The sequence below is a fragment of the Oryctolagus cuniculus genome, chromosome 3, assembly GCF_051225735.1.
Source record: "Oryctolagus cuniculus isolate XC-2025 breed Fujian yellow rabbit chromosome 3, ASM5122573v1, whole genome shotgun sequence".
Lineage (NCBI taxonomy): Eukaryota > Metazoa > Chordata > Mammalia > Lagomorpha > Leporidae > Oryctolagus > Oryctolagus cuniculus.
In genome coordinates, this window is record NC_142869.1 from 70,651,818 (window position 1) to 70,672,676 (window position 20,859).

General features: G+C 48.3%; 1 protein-coding gene across 2 annotated transcripts in view; it reads right to left on the reverse strand.

The window, feature by feature from the left end:
• The window catches only part of MYO3B (myosin IIIB), a 474,261-nt gene that overhangs the window by 243,286 nt on the left and 210,116 nt on the right, over positions 1-20,859 (reverse strand). For both annotated transcript variants that reach the window (XM_070070709.2, XM_089328195.1), the window contains exons 17-22: positions 19,662-19,788; positions 18,725-18,935; positions 16,991-17,138; positions 15,701-15,854; positions 14,503-14,591; positions 11,176-11,305 (exon numbers count right to left, since the gene is read on the reverse strand). In XM_070070709.2, the coding sequence (XP_069926810.2) occupies positions 11,176-11,305; positions 14,503-14,591; positions 15,701-15,854; positions 16,991-17,138; positions 18,725-18,935; positions 19,662-19,788 (859 nt within the window). The remainder of the gene's footprint in view (positions 1-11,175; positions 11,306-14,502; positions 14,592-15,700; positions 15,855-16,990; positions 17,139-18,724; positions 18,936-19,661; positions 19,789-20,859) is intronic.

Here is a 20,859-nt window from a genome sequence, read left to right on the forward strand (position 1 = left end):
TGAGCGTCCTGTCCTCAGCAGGCTCTTCTCTCTCTCTATCTTTTTTTTTTTTTTAAAGATTTATTTATTTATTTGAAAGTTAGAGTTACACAGAGAGAGGAGAGGCAGAGAGAGAGAGGTCTTCTGTCCGATGGTTCACTCCCAAGATGGCTTCAACGGCTGGAGCTGGGCCAATCCGAAGCCAGGAGCCAGGAGCTTCCTCTGGGTCTCCCACGTCGGTGCAGGGGTCCAAGCACTTGGGCCATCTTCTACTGCCTTCCCAGGCCACAGCAGAGAGCTGGATCTAAAGAGGAGCAGCCAGGACACAAACCGGCACCCATATGGGATGCCAGTGCTTCAGGCCAGGGCATTAATCCACTGTGCCACAGTGCCGGCCCCAGCAGGCTCTTCTCTTAATCTTCTCTCCTCTCGCTCCTGCCAGTGCCATGGACCTCATTACTCTTAGACTGCCCAATTTTCCCTATTCTCTTATTTTCTTTAAAAAGTCTCTTCCAAGAAGTCTTAGTTAAAAAAAAAAAAAAACAAAAACTTTCCCCTGCTGACCCATAACATTACCCTGCTCTCTCCTCTGTTTACTTATCTTGTAGAGACACAGTGCTTATGGTGCCCCTTTATTGATTTGCATGCCTTTTCAGAATTTTACAACAGGTAGGGAGTGCCACTTGGCCTTGTAGCTAAGATGTTCCTTGGGACACCTGCTTCCCATGGTGGAGTGTCTGGGCTCGAGTCCTGGCTCTGCCCCAGTTCCAACTTCCTGCGAATACCCACCCTGGGAGGCTGCATGTGATGGTTCAAGTACTTGGGTCCCTGCCACACATGTGGGAGACCTGGATGGAGTTCCCGGCTCCCAGCTTTGACCTAACCAAACCTCATCCTTTGCAGACATCTGGAAAGTAAACAGCAGCTGGCCGATCTCTGTCTGTCTGTCTCATTTACTTTGTCTCTCAGATAAACAAAAGTAAATAAATAAAACTGAAAAAGAATTTTACTTTTTGTACAGCTTTTGTATATTTTGGGATTTGCCACCAGCTGTCTCTGCCCCTTCGGTGTGCGGATTTCTTTTCTTCCTGCTGGAAACCACCATGTCTAGACAGATACGAAATACATCATCATCCATGGACAGATACGCCGCCAAGTCACACAGAAGGACCTGGGCCTCGGGGTGAGGAGGACGGCACTGCCCAGGCTCCCTGAGGCCAGCCCACCAGAACCTCTGCGTAAGGCAGAGCTGGGCTCTGTCCACATGGGTGGCTCCGGAATTGGATCACTCGGATTCAGGTCATTGGCCAGACCCTGTTACAGAAGTGCTGGGATAGAGGGGCAGCCATATGTGGAAAATCAAAACTCTGAGCAATGGTCAGCAAAAGGCACCCCCTTCCGAGCCCAGCGCCATGAATTCTGGGAGTTACAGAATCAGGAATCAGATGACGGACAGCAAGGGCCTCGGCAGGAAGGCTTCTGTAGCACTCTGCAGATACTACCTGTACCATTCATCTTGTCCCCAGGCAAGTAAAACGGGGAGCACGTGGCAGTCAAGAAAGAGAGGCGTGCAGGTTGGCACTGCCGGGCAGACGCTGCGGGAGAGAGCTGAGAATACGGGGACAGAAGGAGAGCAGGGAGGCAAAGGCAGACTTGGGGCTCAAGACAATGTTCCCTCCGGTGCTCCTCTGATTTTCTTCTCTCCCAAGTTCCTAACCTCTTAAAAACCCCAAATGACTATTTGGAAGTCAAAATTCATGATTCAAACCAGAAATGAGTTTTTCAAGTTCTGTCCCCTTGAGCTGTTTGAACCGTTCTCTGGCATACCAGTAGCGAGCGGAACATTCCCCAGACAGGGAACTCTGCCCTGAACCCTTGTTGTAACTTCTTTCCTCTGCTGTGCTTCTCCGGGCTCATTCAGTTTGAGAAGACCCAGATGAAGATTAGAAGGCAGTGTTGCTGCCACATGGAACTTGCACCCGTAAAATCAGTCAATAGGAAGGATTCCGACAGAAATGTCATCACGTCTGAAGTGAGCAGGCAGAAGCCTGGTTTCTTAGGCCCGAGAGAACCCCTACTGGCTGCGGCTTCCTCTGTTTACTGGTCATCACTGAGACTCGGAATGAGAGTGTCCCTCAGGCAACTCTGCCATCAGATGCAGCAGGTGCCAGCAGAGTGGCCCTGGGAGATGGCTGCAGAAACCCAGAGGGAGCCCTGCCCCTGCCGACCCTGCACCTCATGATTTCTCTCCACCTGCTGTTGAATTTCTTCAGTACCCTGGGCTGTACAATCGGAACAGGAAAGTGCAGACAGGAAATGGGAAAATGCCAAGTGGACTAGCAGGGACCAAAACACTTGGGCCATCCTCTGGGGGCTTTTCCCAAGCCATTAGCAGAGAGCTAGATCAGAAGTAGAACAGCTGGGACTCGAACCAGCACCCACACAGGATGCTGGCGTCTCGGGTGGCATCTTTACCCAGTACCCCATGATGCTGCCTATTTTCAAAAGCAAAGGAAGACAGTAATCTAATTTTCTGGAAAGCTGAACTTAACTGCAGGGACTTCTTCAGTAAAGAAATGAGGGGCTGGCGCTGTGGCTTAGGGGGTAAATCTGCTGCCTGCAGTGTTGGCATCCCATAAGGGTGCTGGTTCAAGAACCAGCTGCTCCACTTCTGATCCAGCTCTCTGCTGTGGCCTGGGAAAGCAGTGGAAGATGGCCCAAGTCCTTGGGCCCTCCCCCACGTGGAAGACCCAGAAGAAGCTCCTGGCTTTGGATCAGCGCAGCTCCAGCTGTTGTGGCATTCTGGGGAGTGAACCAGCAGAGAGAAGACCTCTCTTTCTCTCATTGCCTTTGCCTCTCTGTAACTCTGCCTTTCAAATAAATAAATAAATCTTAAAAAAAAAAAAAAAAGAAAAGAAACTACTGTGAAATAGAATTCACAGAAGAGAAGTGTGCAAAACAGATAGCACAGTGAGTATTACAACCAACAGCCAAGACCAAGTCAGGAGCTAGAACACTGTCAACGTCTCTTAGGAGTCTTCTTTTTTTATTTATTTATTTATTTATTTTTTTTTTTGACAGGCAGAGTGGACAGTGAGAGAGAGACAGAGAGAGAGAGAAAGGTCTTCCTTTTGCCGTTGGTTCACCCTCCAATGGCCGCCGCGGCCGGCGCGCTGCGGCCGGCGCACCGCGCTGATCCGAAGGCAGGAGCCAGGAGCCAGGTGCTTTTCCTGGTCTCCCATGGGGTGCAGGGCCCAAGCACCTGGGCCATCCTCCACTGCACTCCCTGGCCACAGCAGAGGGCTGGCCTGGAAGAGGGGCAACCGGGACAGAATCCGGCGCCCCGACCGGGACTAGAACCCGGTGTGCCGGCGCCGCTAGGCGGAGGATTAGCCTAGTGAGCCGCGGCGCCGGCCGGAGTCTTCTTAATAAATGTCCTCTCCTCTTGGGATTGAGAAATCTAACACTGGACTTTCTCGAAGGTTAGGGCTAGCAGCTTCCCAACCACTCAAAGCTAATACCTTCCCAACCTTCATCCCTCTTCTTCCTTCCAACTGTTCACGCTCCAAAAGAAGTTTACAAGGTGGCTGGCGCCGTGGCTCAATAGGCTAATCCTCCACCTGTGGCGCCAGCACACCAGGTTCTAGTCCCAGTTGGGGTGCCGGATTCTGTCCCGGTTGCCCCTCTTCCAGGCCAGCTCTCTGCTGTGGCCCAGGAGTGCAGTGGAGGACGGCCCAAGTCTTGGGCCCTGCACCCGCATGGGAGACCAGGAAAAGCACCTGGCTCCTGGCTTCAGATCAGCGCGGTGCGCCGGCCGCAGTGCACCGGCCGCGGCGGCCATTGGAGGGTGAACCAACGGCAAAGGAAGACCTTTCTCTCTCTCTCTCTCTCTCTCTCACTGTCCACTCTGCCTGTCAAAATAAATAAATAAATAAATAAATAAAATTTAAAAAGAAGTTTACAAGGTAATTGCCTATACTATTTATTCTCACTGCTGATCTAGTACCCGATTTAATTTTAATACAATAATTATTTAAGGTTTGCAACTAGGATACATAAAAACAAACCAAAAAAAAAAAAAAAAAAAAGACTGGGAGTAGGCATCTGGCACAGTTGCTAATATGTTGCCCAGAACACCTGCATCTTACATTGGAGTGCCTGGGGGTTCAAGCTTCTGCTCTGCTCCTGATGGTATCTGCTTCCTGTGGGTATGCAACCTGGGGGGGGGGGGCAGCAGGTGATGGTTCAGGTGGTTGGGGCACTGCCACCCATGCAACAGACTCAGACTAGGTTCTTGGCTTTGGCCTGGCCCAGCCCTGGCTGCTGTGGGTGTTTGGAGGGTGACCCATTGAATGGAGTTTGTTCTCTCTCTCTCGCTCTCTCGCTCTCGCTCTCTCTTTACAGACTGTACTGTTAAGAAAAACCCAAAACCATCAAATATCAATGTTCTAAAATGTAGATGCATAATTAACATTGTGACTTTCAATGCAGGATTCAGAATCACTTTAGAACTGAGAGTTGGGAGAGACACCAAGATGTTGGAACAAGAGAGGGCATTTACTGTTCTAGTCTAGGGAAGACAGTCAAATAAAGCATAGAGAGAGTGCGATCTCAGCCAAGAGTTAGGGAGAAAACAGTAGAGGAAACTCTACGTAAATTGCAAGGACATTGTGGATCTACATGGAGGGTATGGACACGCACAACTCAGCAGCCCAGAGCCTCAGCGTCAGCTTTGGAGAGTGAGGTGAGACTAGACTACAGCAGCCCAAGCCACTCGTGATGAAGCTGCAGGAAGAGCCTGGCATGAGTCCAACGTGGAACCCTGTGGGGGACAGTGCACCTGCCAACCTAAACGGGAATAAGTGGTGGGGCACGTTTCTCTCTCCTCGACCACCCAACACCAGTGCCCTGTAACTAGCTGAGAGGAAGCAGATGCCATTTTGGACTTAGGCAACAGCTGCACCAGCTCATGTCTGTGCACCCAGCAACCAGCCAGGGGAGATATCTAAGTCTAGCTGGGAGAACTGACATGGGGCTAGGTGCCTGTGACTGTGAGAGCCTTGTGTGCTAGGACTATGAAGACATTGTGGCTGCATGTGAGGGTGAATGGTGTGGCTGGATCTTTGGCCAGTCACTGTGGGCAGCTCCACACACTTGGGGCTCCCTGATCCCCTGGTGAGAGTCATTGATGCAGGATCCATGCTCCAACCAAGAACTGCAAAGATCCTTTGTGTGGTTCTTGTGGCAGTGTGAACTGGGTTAGTGACCAGGCATTGGTCTCCTTGGAGAAGAGGTGAGTGTGAGACTAGGCCAACAGAACAGATTAAACCACCACTCTGATTTTAAAAAAACAGAGATTTACCACACTCATCTTGAGTGTCTCCTTGGATACTCCCCTCATCCTGCAGCACTGAACAGAGCTCCCTGGTCACACACGCAGCACACGTCTCAGGGTACTCACTGGAAGAGCAGACATTCCACTAAGCCACAGAGGCACAGTCCAAAGATAAAAGCTATCACAGGGGTAAAAAAAAAAAAAAACCAACAAGTATCTCCAGAAATGCTTAAAAATAAAGGCAGCAATTTAAGAAACAAGAATAATGAAGACAACATGATGCCTTCAATACCAGAATGTGAAAATGAAGAGACTGAAGAAATACCAGAAACAAAATTCAAAAAATAGATCATAGGATTACTTAGAAGTAAGCAGGGGGCCAGCCGTGTGGCAAAATGGGTAAAGCCACTGCCTGCAGTGCTGGCATCCCATATGGGTTCTGGTTCAAGCCCTGGCTGCTCCACTTCCATTCCAGCTCTCTGCTATGGCCTAGGAAAGCAGTAGAAGATGGTCCAAGTCCTTGGGCCCCTGCACCCACGTGGGAGACCCAGAATAAGTTCCTGGCTCCTGGCTTCAGATCAGTGCAGCTCCAGCCATTGCAGCCAATTGGGGAGTGAACCAGCGGATGGAAGACCTCTCTCTCTCCCTGCCTCTCCTTCTCTCTTTCTCTGTATAACTCTTTCAAATAAATAAATAAATATTTACCAAAAAAAGAGAGGGAGAGAGAGGTAGAAAGGGAGAGAAGGAGAGAGGGAGAGAGGGAGAAGGGGAGAGAAGGAGAGAGAGAGAGAAAGAGAGAGAGAGAGAATGGGGCTGGCACTGTGGCACAGTGGGTTAATGCTCTGGCCTGGAGCACCAGCATCCCATATGGGTGCTGGTCCAAGTCCCAGCTTCTCCTCTTCCAATCCAGCTCTCTATGGCCTCGGAAAGAAGTGGAAGATGTCCTACTGTTTTATAGGAAGAAAGAAGAAGAAGAACAAGAGGAGGAAGAGAAGGAGAAGAACAAGAAGAACAAGAGGAGAAGGAGAAGGAGGAAGAGGAAGAAGAAGAAGAGGAGAAGAAGGAAGAAGAAGAGGAGGAAGAGGAGGAGGAGGAGGAGGAAGAGGAGAAGGAGGAGGAGGGGGAGGAGGAGGAGGAAGAAGAGAAGAAGAAGAAGAAGATGAAGAAGAAGTAGTAGTAGTAGTAGTAGTAGTAGAAGAAGAAGAAGAAGACTAAAAAAACAGTGTGGGGGATTTATGGGATATTATCCAATGACCCAACATATGGAAATTAGGAGTTTCTGAAGGCATGGAAAGAGAGAATGGATTAGAAGGTCTTTTTTTTTTTTTTTTTTTTTTTTTTTTTGGACAGGCAGAGTGAACAGTGAGAGAGAGAGACAGGGAGAAAGGTCTTCCTTTGCCGTTGGTTCACCCTCCAATGGCCGCTGCTGCTGGTGCTGGTGCTGATCTGAAGGCAGGAGCCAGGTGCTTCTCCTGGTCTCCCATGGGGTGCAGGGCCCAAGTACTCGGGCCATCCTCCACTGCACTCCCTGGCCACAGCAGAGAGCTGGCCTAGAAGAGGGGCACCTGGGACAGAATCCGGCGCCCCAACCGGGACTAGAACCCAGGGTGCCGGCACTGCAGGCAGAGGATTAGCCTATTGAGTTGCGGCGCCGGCCTTAGAAGGCTTTTTTTTAAATGAAAAAATTACAGGAAACTTCCCTAATTTGGAGAAAGAAAGGGATGTCCAATTATAGGAAGCTCACAGAACTCCTAATAGACATGGCCAGAGAAGATCCTCATGATACACTGCAGTCAAACTCTCTACAGTAAAACACAAAGAAGAGACTGAAAATGAGAGAAAGGCCAGGTATTTTCAGGGGATCTCCAATTAGACTCACAGTAGACTTCTCAGCAGAAACCCTACAGGCTAGGCGAGAGTGGTAAGATGCATTGCAAGACTTAAGAGAAAAGAACTGTCAACCCAGAATACTGCAGCCTGCAAAGCTCTCATTTATGAAGGAAGGTGAAATAAAGACCTTCTATAACAAAAAGAAATTGAAAGAATTTGTCAACACTTGTCTAGCCTTACAAAAGATGCTTAAGGATGTGCTATACACAGAAACATGGTCACCACTATGAAAGAAGATGAAGGCAGAAAATCTCCCAATAAAAGTACAAAGAGAATCCAAAGTAAACAATAGGAATATTTTTGGAAAAATGGCAGGGGCAAGTCATTACTTATCAATAGTCACCTTTAATGTAAATGGCCTCAACTCTCCAGTTAAAAGATACAGACTGGCTGAGTGGATTAAAAAACAAAACCCATCTATTTGTTGCCTACAAGAAACACATCTCACCAGCAAAGATGCATGCAGACTGAAAGTGAAAGGATAGAGAAAGATAATCCATGCTAACAGAAATCCAAAAAGAGCTGGTAGAGCCAACCTAATACCAGACAAAATAGACTTTAACACAAAAACTGTTAAGAGAGACAAACAAGGGCACCATGCAATGATTAAGGGATCAATTCTACAGGAAGATATGACTATAATAAATGTATATGCACCTATTTACAGGGCACTTGGCTATTTAAAGGAAATGTTAATGGATTTAAAGGAACACATATGCACACTGGATATGAACACATATCTAATGCAATAGTAATGGGGGATTTCAATACCCTGCTTTCAGCAATAGACAGATAAACCAGACAGAAAATCAGCAAGGAAACAACAGTTAATAGACACTATAGACCAAATGGACGCAATGGATATCTATTGAACTTTTCTTGCTACAATTGCAGATACACATTGTTCTCACCAGTTGCATGCACAACTTTTTCTAGGATAGACTACAGGCTAGGCCATAAAGCAAGTCGCAGCAAACTCAAAAAAAATCAAAATCATACCATGTATCTTCTCTGACTACAATGGAATGAAACTGGAAATCAACAATTCAAGAATCTTCAGAGCATATGCAAACACATGGAGACTGAACAACATGCTCCTGAATGAACAGCGGGTCACAGGAGAAATCAAGAGAAATCAAAAAACTGTTGATAAACAGTTTTTTTTTTCATATTATTTGTTGCACCCTTTACTTAGCATAGAGTTAATCTTCTGTGTATAAAGTTAATTGAAAATAGATTGTAGTAAAAAATAAGAATAGGAATAGGAGAGGAAGAAGGAAGAAGGATGGGAGGGAGAGCACGGTGGGAAGAATCACTACATTCCTGAGGTTGTTTTTATAAAATGCATGAAATTTGTATGCCTTAAATAAAAGGGTTCAAATAAAAGGGTTCAGGGGGAAAAATTAGAACTGAGCGTTGAAGGTGAGACCGAACCCCTATAATGTAAAATCAGGACCCAGGTCATCTGTTTCCCTCAGCCCAAGGTGTCCTTGCCTGTCCTTTATCAAAGGAATTCACTGAATTGAGAGAGTGGTACAGCTGGCCCTACCAGCTTCTAATCACCAGACCCAAGAAGCCATTTGCTTCTCCAATAGTCAAAACCTTGCTGGCCAGTATTGTGTGGAGGGGTCTGTGGAGGGGAATCCCAGGTCTGGGGCAGAAGGAAACCACCACTTAGATGTGGCCCTACCACTACTCCAGACCAACTGGAGTCTGCCTGGCCACCATAAATTCCCTAAAGAGCATGGCATCAGCCACCAATCAAAGAAGGTCACAAGCTCCACTGACCAATCTGGAACTCGGGCACAAGCTGATCATACACCTCTCAGCCCCAATTTCAACCCATAACAGCCTTCGCCCCCAACTCCTCATTGAGCCTGAGAATTAAGGAATCGCTGCCCAGCTCCTTGCCCTGTGCTTTGCAATAAACACCTGCTTTCTCCCAAGGTCGGCGATCGGCTTTTGTGCATCAGGAGAGCAGACCTAGCGGAGGGTTCTACACCAACACCTCCAGCTAGTTTGGGGGGTGGGGGTGTTCAGCACCAAGGGCAACCATTGTCTGAAGCAGATTAATTTTAGTGCCCACTTCTCAACAGAAAGGGAAGGTAAAAGAAAATTCTAGTTACTTCATGGAAAAAGCAAATCACCTTCACCTCTATATTGCCCTTGCTGTCTTCACGGGGACTCGTTACTGGACGCTGTTCTATAAGTGTTCCTTAGTTGAAGGTATTTTTACATGAATAATTCCAGAAAAAGGAAGCAGGACCATGCTAATTAGTTTTGATGCTTATTTGTGGTTTCTTAGTTATACGCACAAAGTGGAGAAAACCAAGCTTAGGATTTCAAAAGAAATCATTATGCATGATATACAGCTCAGGAATGCAAGGAATATCAGGATGACAGGCCATCATGTTTGTTTCTACACGTGTGTTTCCTCCAGGTTGTATGGGGTGCATTCTCAAGGAAATATTCAGGAAGATAAACAAGACAGCAGGAAGGCTCTTTGGGAGAAAAGGAAAGAAAAAATTAAAAGAAAAAGAAGCAGGAACAGGAGCGGGACTCTCTTTGTTCCTGTTCCTCCCCACGTGAAGGAGAGTCCAGGGGAAAACAGGCGCGCAGTGGAGCCTTACTTTCTGCAGAGTGCCACCTAGTGGCCTATTCTGAGAAATTGTTTTTGTTTTTGCCAAAGGTTGAAAAATCGGAAATTCCAAAATTGTGAACAGATTTGACAAGTCGTTAATCACTTTTATGAGAGGGTGTAAATGCCAGTGGAAGAATCATTTGGACAGCTTTTGATTTCAGAAGTTTCCCTATTAATAATGGTCATGTCTTTGCCTACGCACAAAAATCACTTGACAAGGAGTCTATACCCCTCAGTCTCTGTTGAAGAAATACCAGCCAGCTCTCCCCACACCTGCCCCCCAGCTCCTCGGAAGCCAGAATGAATGAAATCCTGGCTGGCCCCAAGAGAGGTCTGGAAAGGAAGCTGGAGGGCAGCCTTCAGATGATCCCCTGCTGCTAGTTTTGTTTCAACTTTCCTTCCATTTAAGACGAAGCAAAGACTGTGACTGTGGCTCTTTGTTTTCTGAGCTGGGCTTTTCATTCCTCTACAAGTAGCTCTGCCTGCCTGGTGGCTTTTCTCTGAGCAGGCAAACGCCCCATGCTGGACATGGGTGCCAGTGATTTCAAGAGTGATATACAGAAAGAAGATGAAATGATGAGCCACAAGGGATGTCTGCCCCTCCTTTCTTAAAAGCATACTCACTGCTACTTCTAGACACAGCCTCAAACACATGAAACCCTGGAGTGCAGTGCTGGGAGAACATGGAGGCAGCTGCCTAGCAAAGGCTGCAACATCCTGTGTAAATCAAAGGAGCTGGAACCAACTACAAGTTCCCTTCATGGGTCCTGGTTTCTTGTGTCTTGAGATGAGGATTAACTGAGCAGTGGGTCAAGATCATGTACACCCCAGGTCGCTTAGGAGAGCTGTAGGGTGGGGTCGACAACTGGGTGGGAAGTCAGACAAAGTGACCTCTGAGGATCCCATGCCCAGCTGACACTGGATTCTCCACACTCCTTTCACTAGGAGGCATGCGTGAAAAGAAATGGTCTTCCCGGAAGTTTGAGGTCAACGGACCACATATGAGTGGTTAGCATGCACTGATGATTGCATATGGTTTTATAAATGGAAGAATAAAAAATGGCAGACAGAGAAACTGAGACATCTAAGAGCTGATGTTGTGGGAAGTGTGCATGCGGGTGTTGGCAAGTCTATGTGTATACACACGTATATAGGCTTATTCTCTGCCATTAAATCATGAACAAAACACTTTCTTTTTCTGGAATTTAGGTAAATCCTTACGTTTCAATGTTTGTAGAGCAGGACGAGCAGTATTTAGACACTAACTGGAAAAGGCCACCTGGATTGGTACAAGCATTAGGATCACAGCTGGTGAGGGGTTCCCAGGTACCTGTTTTGGTCAAAGGGATTGAGAAGAGTTGCTGAAGAAGTTTGTTTTCTGATGTCCTCAGGACCACAACCACATCAGCTGGGAGAGTGTCTCTGTTTTTCTCAAGAACCCCAGAAGCATCATATAACACCTGCAACACAAAAAGCAAATAGCAACTTAGCCAAGTCAACCGTCCAATGCTGGCAGCACCAACAACAGGGCTGGTGAGTCATTAATCAAATTCTGTATAAAACTCATCTTGACACAGCCATGCAGTTCTTTGTAAAAATTTCCATTGACTTGTTTATTTTTATTTAGTTGAACTGGGAGTTGGGGGGTGGGGTGGGGAAGAGAGATCACGCACATCTGCTGGTTCACTCCCTACATGCCTGCAATAGCCAAGGATGGGCCAGGTTGAAGCCAGAAGTTCAGAACTAAACCTGGGGTTGGAGCTGTGGTGCAGCGGGTTAAAGCCCTGGCCTGAAGCGCTAGCATCCCATATGGGTGCTGGTTCTAGTCCTGGTTGCTCCTCTTCCAGTCCAGCTCTCTGCTATGGCCTGGGAAAGCCGTACAAGATGGCCCAAGTCCTTGGGCCCCTGTACCCACATGGGAGACCCAGAAGAAGGTCCTGGCTCCTGGCTTCAGATAGGTGCAGCTCCAGCCGTTGCAGCCATCTGAAGAGTGAACCAGTGATGGAAGACCTCACTGTCTGTCTCTACCTCTTTCTGTAACTCTCTTTCAAATAAATAAAATAAATCTTTTTTAAAAAAAAAAAAAACAAGAACTAAACCCACATCTCTGTGTTGGCATTGTGTTACAGGTGGTTAAGCCACCTTCTGCAGTGCCCACATCCATATGGGCACTGGTTGAAGTCCAATCTGTTCTACTTCTGATCTAGCTCTCTGCTAATATGCCTGGGAAGACAGCCCAAGTGCTTGGAGACCTGGATGGACTTTCAGGCTCCTGGTTTTGGCCTGGTCCAGCCTCGGCTGTTGTGGCCATTTAAGGAGTGAATCAGCAGATAGAAGACCTCTCTTTCTCTCCTTCTAACTCTGCCTTTCAAATAAATAAATAAATCTTTTTTTAAAAAAATTTATGGGACTTGCACTGTGGCACAGCAGGTTAATGCCCTGGTCTGAAGTGCTGGCATCCCATATGGGTGCCGGTTTGAGACCCAGCTTCTCCACTTCTGATCCAGCTCTCTGCTGTGGCCTGGGAAAGCAGTAGAAGATGGCCCAAGTCCTTGGGCCCCCGCACCCACATGGGAGACCTGGAAGAAGCTCCTGGCTCCTAGCTTCAGATACGCACAGCTCCAGCCATTGTGGCCAACTGGGGAGTAAACCAGTGGATGGGAGACCTCTCTCTCTGTCTCTGCCTCTCCTCCTCTCTCTGCGTAACTCTGACTTTCAAATAAATAAGTCTTTAAAAAAAAAAAGAGAGAAATCATATCAGAATAATCAAAATACATTGGGCCCCTACTCTGTGCAAAGCACCCCACTGGAGGCAAGCTTCACTGCATTGGTAGGCAAGCAGAGGCCGTGACGGAACTGAAGCAAGTGCCACGGTCTCAGACTGCGCAAGCGGTAGGCTGGCATCAAAGCCCAGGCAGCCCGGGTGCATGCGCATCGCTGCTGTCCTCTCACTGCCTACCAAGAAACTCATGGGATCAGAATGCTTGCTCAAGGATGCGGAGCCGTTCTCCGAAGAGAAGGGTCCAGTTCAGAGAAATGTTAAGTATACCCCTTGGGAATCCCTTATTTACACATAAACTTTGCATGGCAAATGGATTCAGCAAAGAACACAGAACCCAGAGAGAAAAGGATCCTTTCTTTTCTAAAAACAAGAAAGAGAAAGAGGGAAGAAGACCAGGCAGGAAATAGGTGTGAAAGGACAGAGAGAGGCAGAGAGGGGTGAGATAAACAGAGCCGGACTGGGAGGCAGAGGCAGGCTGGAGGTTGGTGTTCATTCGGAGGACATTAAGGAAGGGGTCTGGGGCAGGTGTGGTGGTGCAGGACGCTAAGCCCCCACGCGGAATGCCCACATTCCACAGCCGAGTGTCTGGCATTCAGTCCCGGCTCCTCTGCTTCTGCTGTAGCTTCTGGCTAGTGCACCTGGGAGGCAGCAGGTGATGGCTAAAGTACCTGAGTTCCTGCCACCCATGGAGACCTAGATGGAGTTCCCGCTTCCTGGCTTCTGCATGGTGCAGCACCAGCTGTTGCAGCCATTTGGGGAGTGAACCAATGGATAGAAGCTCTGTTCATGTTTTTAAGATGAATTAAAAATACATATATTTTTTAAAAGACAAGGGATCTTCATAAGTTCATAGAAAATGTGTATTGTGAAAAAACTAAGGGTTTCAAAAACTTTTGCACAAAAATAGACTCATATTTTAATTCCATTTTCCATGAACTTTTTTGTGGCCAGATATCAGTGCTAAGGTGAATGAAATAGTTAAGCGTAAAAATTGGATTGCAATTATTAACAAAGAAATGAAAATATAACACGGAGAGGAAAGCAGTCTTCCTTCCTTACATTAGAACTGCCTTTTAACCGTCAGCCACCAGGCAAAGTTAATTTAAATGCTACGCTATGAATATGAAAGATCATTTTGATATATCTTGAATCAACAAAGTAATAAAAAATGCCTTTCATTAAACTCCTACCCCTTCTCTGGGCCCAGGGCCTCAGCAAACTCCACAGGAACCAATTAGCCATAATTCACATGGCTCCTTTGGGAGTTACACGTGCAATGAGTTGTTGGCTATGGGACCAGAGGGTTTCCTGAGTCAGTCACTAATCTGCTTCAGGAACTTGAAATCGAGACGGGGGCACAGCGTATGAAAAGTGGAAATTCCAGTTAATGTTGTAAAAGCTTAACATCTGGATGGTGGAGGGGTTGTTTGTTTTTTCCTTTTCAGCTGCACAGTTTTGGTGGCCTGTAGACATATGCTTACGGGGCTACACATGGAGCCCCACTGTGATATTCACCCTCCTCTGTTACCTACCCCTCTGCAAATGACTTTCGAATGTGAACGTTCACCACTGCACACTGTGAAAAGCTGTAATCTGTTCTCTCTCTGGAGAGCTGCCAGTTCTAGCCAATAGCTCAGGTGAGAAGCAGATGGCAGCTCTGTGGGCCACCCCAGCGGGAAATTGCTTCTATGCCACGGGTAACTTGGTGTGAGTGGCACCACTGAGAAAGCTGGGGAACGACGACTGGGTGTCCAAGAAGAAAGAACTAAAATGGGACAGAAATCTGCAAGCAATTTCGTGAGCAGTGCTGACTGGGTGATAGGGACACTAACGCTTCGTCGAACTCAGGTCTAGTAACCGCCACAGTGGCCTCACCTTGCCAGCATAGTGCTGAATGCCAAAGCACAGCTCCACTCCTTTGGGCCGCCAGAAGTATTTGCATCGCAGATGGTCTTCGCATTTGTCTGTGTGGACGTGCATGTTGGAAAGTTACAATATGAATGATTTCTTTTTCCAAACAAAAACACTCTTAAGCCATGAAAGACTCAGACTAAAGGCTCTCAGACAAGCCTGGTACTACCACTGTGGGTACAAGCATGCAGAGAGATCACCCATAGGGGTGGGTGTTCATGATCTGGACTTTGCTGAGTTGCTTAGGGTTGGTTTCAGTGTTAGGCTGCACCCCACATCACACGTTCTCCTGCTGTCACTAAAGACTCCTGGTGTGGACATTAATGACACCTGCCAAGTTGCTTAAGATCCCTGAGGTTAGCAGTGGGAGGCAGACTACCCTGGCTTAAACCCACCTTGGAAACTTGCGATGAGATTGTAGATAAAAGGAAACCACAGAGCATGGCCATTTCCCACGGATCCGCTTTCCGTCTGGGGAAAAGGCTTCACACTTGCTGTTCCTTCCTCAACAAACAATGCTTGCCCTGTCGTGGTTGTCACTGAGAGCCTACCAGGTGTGGATCTGTGCTGAGCACTAACGGGATGCGAGGACTGGGGCATCTCACTGTCTAAGGGAGGGACAAAGGAGCGAGGAGCACAGGAAACTCGAGCATCAGGTTGAGAGCAACAGAGGGGAAGAAACGAGGGCCTCTGGGCCGGGAGGAGGTGTCCTGTCTTCCTCCCCTGACCCAGGGGATGTAAAGAAGACAAAACTAGCCGGCCGGTCCAGGATGGAAAGGAAGGGAGGAATCTGCACTAACCTGGGCTAGAGGTAGATGGGCTCCAGGCAAAGGCAAAAGACAGGGACACCAAAGACAAGGGGGCCGGCACTGGCTCTGGGCAACAAGGGAGAGGAAGCTGGAAAACCGATGTCGGCTCGGGGTGATGACGTTTGTGATAGCAGCAACGGGAAAGTGGGAGGGGTTTAGGGATGATAATGGGTTTAAGACACAAATTCTGCCAGAACATTTGAGTTCAATCAAAAACAGGGTGTCTACTTTTATAATCTGTCAGGTAGCCAAAAGCCTGTAAGGTAAACCCACCCACGCACACTCGGGATGACATGAACAAGTTCTGCTCTGTGTGTGTGTGCGTGTGTGCCTTTGGTCCCAAAGGTACCCACCAACCAAGGTCTGGTCAGTTGCTTGGGGAAACCGGCTCTCCTCATCCAAAAGTGCAAGCAGGCCCAGGGGTTTCTGGAGGAACATGTCCAGGAGAGGCCGATTGTCCTCATACTCCACGGGCACCGCATCGATGCCCTCGCTCTGATACTCCACCTGCAGGGAGACACACTGTGGCTCTCTCCAGTCCGGAACAGGCCTGCCAACCACCAGGAGACCTAGCATCGACTCTCTGGCTCTGACAACATCGAAGGCCTGTGTGATCACGTGTGCGGTGAAGGACTGGTCTGCGTATCACACCACTGAAGCTGTGCAACAGCTGTCTCCTACACACAGACTCAGAAGCTCTTCATTTAGAAATGAACCTAGAAAGGAAGTGAACCTGGAAAGAAAGCCATTTGGGTGACACAGAACACAGACTCCTACCCTTTGCCAGGGAATCACCAAGGGCTGGGAAACTGGGGGGGAAAAAAACCACCCTCTGGATTCCCCAGGGAAATAAATGGAAGGTGCCGGGGCTGAAACAAGGGCCATGAATGACTGTGTAGGGCAGCTCCAGGGATGGAATCAATACCAGTATTTTTACTCCACATCTGGTTGATCGCATCACAGGGTAGTCTGTGTGTCTGCGTTAAGACAGTAGCCCTGCATCCATGGGGCTTGAGCAGACTGTTTTGCTACTGCAGCTCCTTCATACAAAAGGGAGTCTTGGGGTTTAAGTAAGGATTTGGGTGGAGCAGACTCTACTTCACAAGCTGTGGTCACAGGGAAAGCGCCTGAGCCCTTGGGCCCAGCAGCTTCTTGCTCTGCTTTAAGTGTCATGAAACACAGAGGGGAAAGACTTCCATTTCTAGGAAACTGAGACCAGATCTTACTCCTCCCTGGAATCGCCCCTAGTTCCTGTAGGATCGGGCACACAGGATCGGGATGGCCAGCACAGGAGCAAGGGACCCATGTCCCGAATTCGAGAGCATCCTGTGACGTACGGCACAGTCATGGATCGTTTTTGTAAAACAAAGTAGAAGACAAGGGGGCGATGGACCTGAAAGAGTTTCAGAGCAAGATTTAAACAGTTGGCTTGTCACAGCCCCACTCCTGTGGAGAAATGCATCCTTCAGCAGCACTCAGCACCTCTTCTGCTCCAGACTGAATCTAGAGTGTGGATGTACTTTGACGGCACGCCTCGCCAGCGGTTTTCCTCCCATCTTCGACCTGCTGTGTTAGCCTACAGGGTTCTGGGAGCCACCTCTGCCCTCCCGTGTGCACTTAGCTGCTTCACAGTCCCCGCTGACCTGCTCAAGAGCAAAAACGTGCTGATTGAAGTAGTACTGGATCTGCTCGTTGGCGATGTTGATACAGAGCTGCTCAAAGGAATTCCTCTGAAAGTTCTCGAACCCGAAGATATCCAGGATCCCCACGTTCATTCCGTCCTCCGCGTGACTGAATGAGAGATAAGAGGAAGCCTCTTTGGAGAAGGAACACCCCCGATGAGAACAAACGTGCCCCAAGGTCCTCTCGCCCCTACACCCTGACCCCCCTTGTGGGAAGCTATCCCACCACCTCTGAGGGGAGACACAGCTCAGGCGGTAGGTGATGTGTTCCTTGTCTTTCAATGGTTTTCTTTCTTTCTTTTTTTTTTTTTTTAGCAGTAGAATCCTTTTACATCTCACTCAGAGCCCCTCACACAAAGCAGATGAAAGAGGATGCGCTCTGTGTGAAGGGGCTGAGGCACTGGCTCACGCATTCCTCCACCTCCCAACCCTCGAAGCTGAATGGGAATCGTGCTCTTCAGAATGTGACGGTGCCCGTTCTTCTACCCTACAGGGAAAGCACCAATGCTTGGGAAACAATTCTGAGTCCTCGGGGCAAGCAGCTTAAGCAGCCGTTCATAACGCAGGCAATCTGTGTATCGGAGCACCAGTTACAGGCCGGGCTGCTGCACTTCCGGTCCAGCTCCCTACTGGGAGAGCAGTGGAAGATGGCCTGGGTGCTTGGGCCCCTGCACCCACAGGGGAGACATGGAAGAAGCTCCTGGCTCTTGGCTTTAGCCTGGCCCAGCCCCAGGCATTGCAGTCATTTGGGGAGTGAACCAGCAGGTTGAAGATCCCCTCTAACCTCCACCCAGCTCTCCCCAAGGCACTCCCCTAAACACTTCTCCCATCACTCTGCTTTCCAAATGAATAAATCAACCTTTTTCTTTTTTAAACGTATTTATTTTTTAGGAAACTAAAGGGAAACCAAATAGAATACAAAAGAACAGAGGCAGAGTTGCAAATGGGCTCTGGCCACAGTCAAACTTTTTCTTTAACAACAACAACAAGGAGTTGTATAGACGTAATCATTTAAGAGTCTGTGCTTCAGAACTCTCCGTGAAGTGCCTCGCTTGACTCTAACAATGACACTATAAGGTTACCATTGCTCCCATCATACAGATGGGAAGGCAGTGACTTAGAACATGCAACTGATCGAGCTACAGAGCTTGGATGCAACCCGTTTGTCCAGGTCTCAGCCAAGTCTATTCTCCCTCTCTCTCTGATACAGATGCATTTATTTATTTGAACTGCAAAGTTACAGAGAGAGAGAGGGAGAGACAGAGAGAGACAGATCTTCCATCTGCTGGTTCATTCCCTAAATGGCTACAACTAGCCAAAGCCAGGAGCCTGGAACTCCACCTGGGTCTCACATGTGGGTGCAGGGGTCTAAGCACTTGGGCCATCTTTTGCTGCTTTCTCAGGCACATTAGCAGGGAGCTGGATCGGAAGCAGAGCAGCTTAACTGTTGCACCCCAAAGCTGGCCGCCAAGCCTATTCTCTTAAACACCATACTTGAGCGACTCCATCAGCCATTCCCCTCTCAGGCAGGAGCACATCGTGTTTAACAGCCCTGCTGCATCTTTTCCAGGAGAAGGCCTCAGAGTGTTGCTAAAGAAAGCCCCAGAGAGGACCAGATGCTTCTGTTGCAGACTCCAAGAGGCGCTGAGGCTGACGACAGCTCTCCCGAGGCCTCTGCTCTGGGGGTGAACTTGCCATATGTTTTTGTCCGGCTGCAGCAGTGTATTGATGCGATTCACAATCCAGCTGAACAGCCTCCCGTACAGGGCTTTGGCCATGGCGTCGCGGACGTCGGCAGCCCTGTCAACAGTGTTGGCGCGGACGATGGTCTCGCCGCGGGTGACCACGCAGTGGGAGGTCAGGGCTTCCTGCAGCTCTTCCGGGCTGATGCCCAGAACAGAGGCAGCTGGAAGGAAGAGTAGGGAAGACACTGGAACATGGGGCCACACCCACAGTCAGTCAGTGTTTATTCAGTATCCACTACGGGCAGCACTGCATGCTGGGTGCCTCAGAGTCAGAGACAAACAAGCCAGGGCCCTAACCTTCCAAAAAGCTCTTTGGAGCTGTTTGACCTAAGAAGAGGTGGCAGGCAGTGTTTTGGCAAGTAAAATGGAAGAAGAGCTACAGATCGCATTCCACTCCTAGAGCCACTAAGTACATTAGTCTGTGAGGGCCCTGAACAGGCTGCAGCTGAGCACAAAGAGGCTCATGACTTTAGAGAAATCAGCTTGCTTGTGTTTTATAGCTGAGGATTCTCACTCCTTAGGCCCGCATAACTACCTGCGGAACTTAAAAAGTGAACAGGTGTCTGCTTTCCCTCCTGCAGATGCAGTCTCTGGATTCTGAATGGGTTCCAACCCCACAAATACATAAATATATTTTTAACGTGTAGATGACTTTCAAAAGCAGCCAAGGTTGAGAACCACTGCCCACAGTTGTCTTCCATGGAGCTCCTTCCTGCAGAAACCCACTTGCAGCTCACGGGAGGAACGCTGACGTTCCAGGGGCACTGCTCAGTGAAAACATCAGAGCCAGGAGCAGGACGAGGATCAGCTGCCCTGTGTTCTAGGGTGTCTTGAAAAATGACCCAAGCGAAAGAAACTCATACTTCAGCTACCTAAGCGTCAATTACCATTTTCCAAAGCTTCGGCATCAGGCACCTCACTTTTGTCAGTCTGATGCTGAGAGGAGATGGCTGCAAACTCAATGTTTCCAATATTCAGAATTCCAGCCAGGATCCTGTATACCGAGTACACCTCCTAGACAGGATACCAAGAACCATGTTAGAAGATCATGGTCAATCAAATCCAGTGAACCACTAGGTCTGTGGTAGAAACTGCTAGGTGTCCACTTGGGTGCACTCTCCCCCTTTTCTTGGGTACACAGTCTGACGGATTTCCCAGCTCCCCAGCACTCAGGGTGGCTATGTAATTGAATTTTAACAATGGAGCCAGCAGAATGATGTAGGCCGTTTCTAGGTCCAGACTTCTGGGCAGAGCGCCTGCCTCCTGCAAGCTTGCTTTCTCACTCTGGCTGGCTGGAACTCTAGCAATCCAGCTCAACCACGCTGCTCAAGAGGATGCCGCTTCCAGCCCATAATCCCAGGCAGCGGGGTGGCTCTGTAAACTGAACCTCTTGCCTAGGAATGGTTATGCAAAAGACACCTGATCTTTGTTCTTTATGTCCTGTTTAGCTTTTACCCTAATGAATACCAGTTCCCAAATGCAGATACGGTCCTTTCTTCAAAGCAAAAGAGGAGATGTTCCCTGAACCTCTTTTGAATGTATCTTTTATGAATTAGTTGTGAGAACATTTACTGATGACTCATCAGATCATTTTGAACTTAAATGATGGAGTATTGTTATGAACAAAATCAGAGAATATTTTGAAAGAGTCACAAGAATTTATCTGTGATATAATAAGAAATATAAATTGGGTCTTTGTCCCTGTCCCTGGAGCTTTTAAGCCCTTGTAACTGTCTCTGTGACATGGGTGACAGGAGTCTTTTTTAGGTGCAACAAGTCCTTTTCAACCACATGTGAGTTTATGCTAAGAAGGTGACTCTTGGTGGGCCTCTAGGTGGATTCAGGATGGAGGTTGGTTGCCAAAGGAACCAACTACATGATTAGAAGATTGGAACTCTCACTTTCCACCCTGCTAACCTCTAGAAGGGGCAGGGGGCTGGAGCCTGAGTTAGTCGTCAGATTCTGCACAAGGAGTGTAACCTTTGTATTATGTGTTCTGGGATGCTGGGAGGGTGGTGTGCCCAGAAAGCATGGAAGTTCTGAGCCCTTTCCAACATGCCTTGCCCTGTGCATTTTTTCCAATGA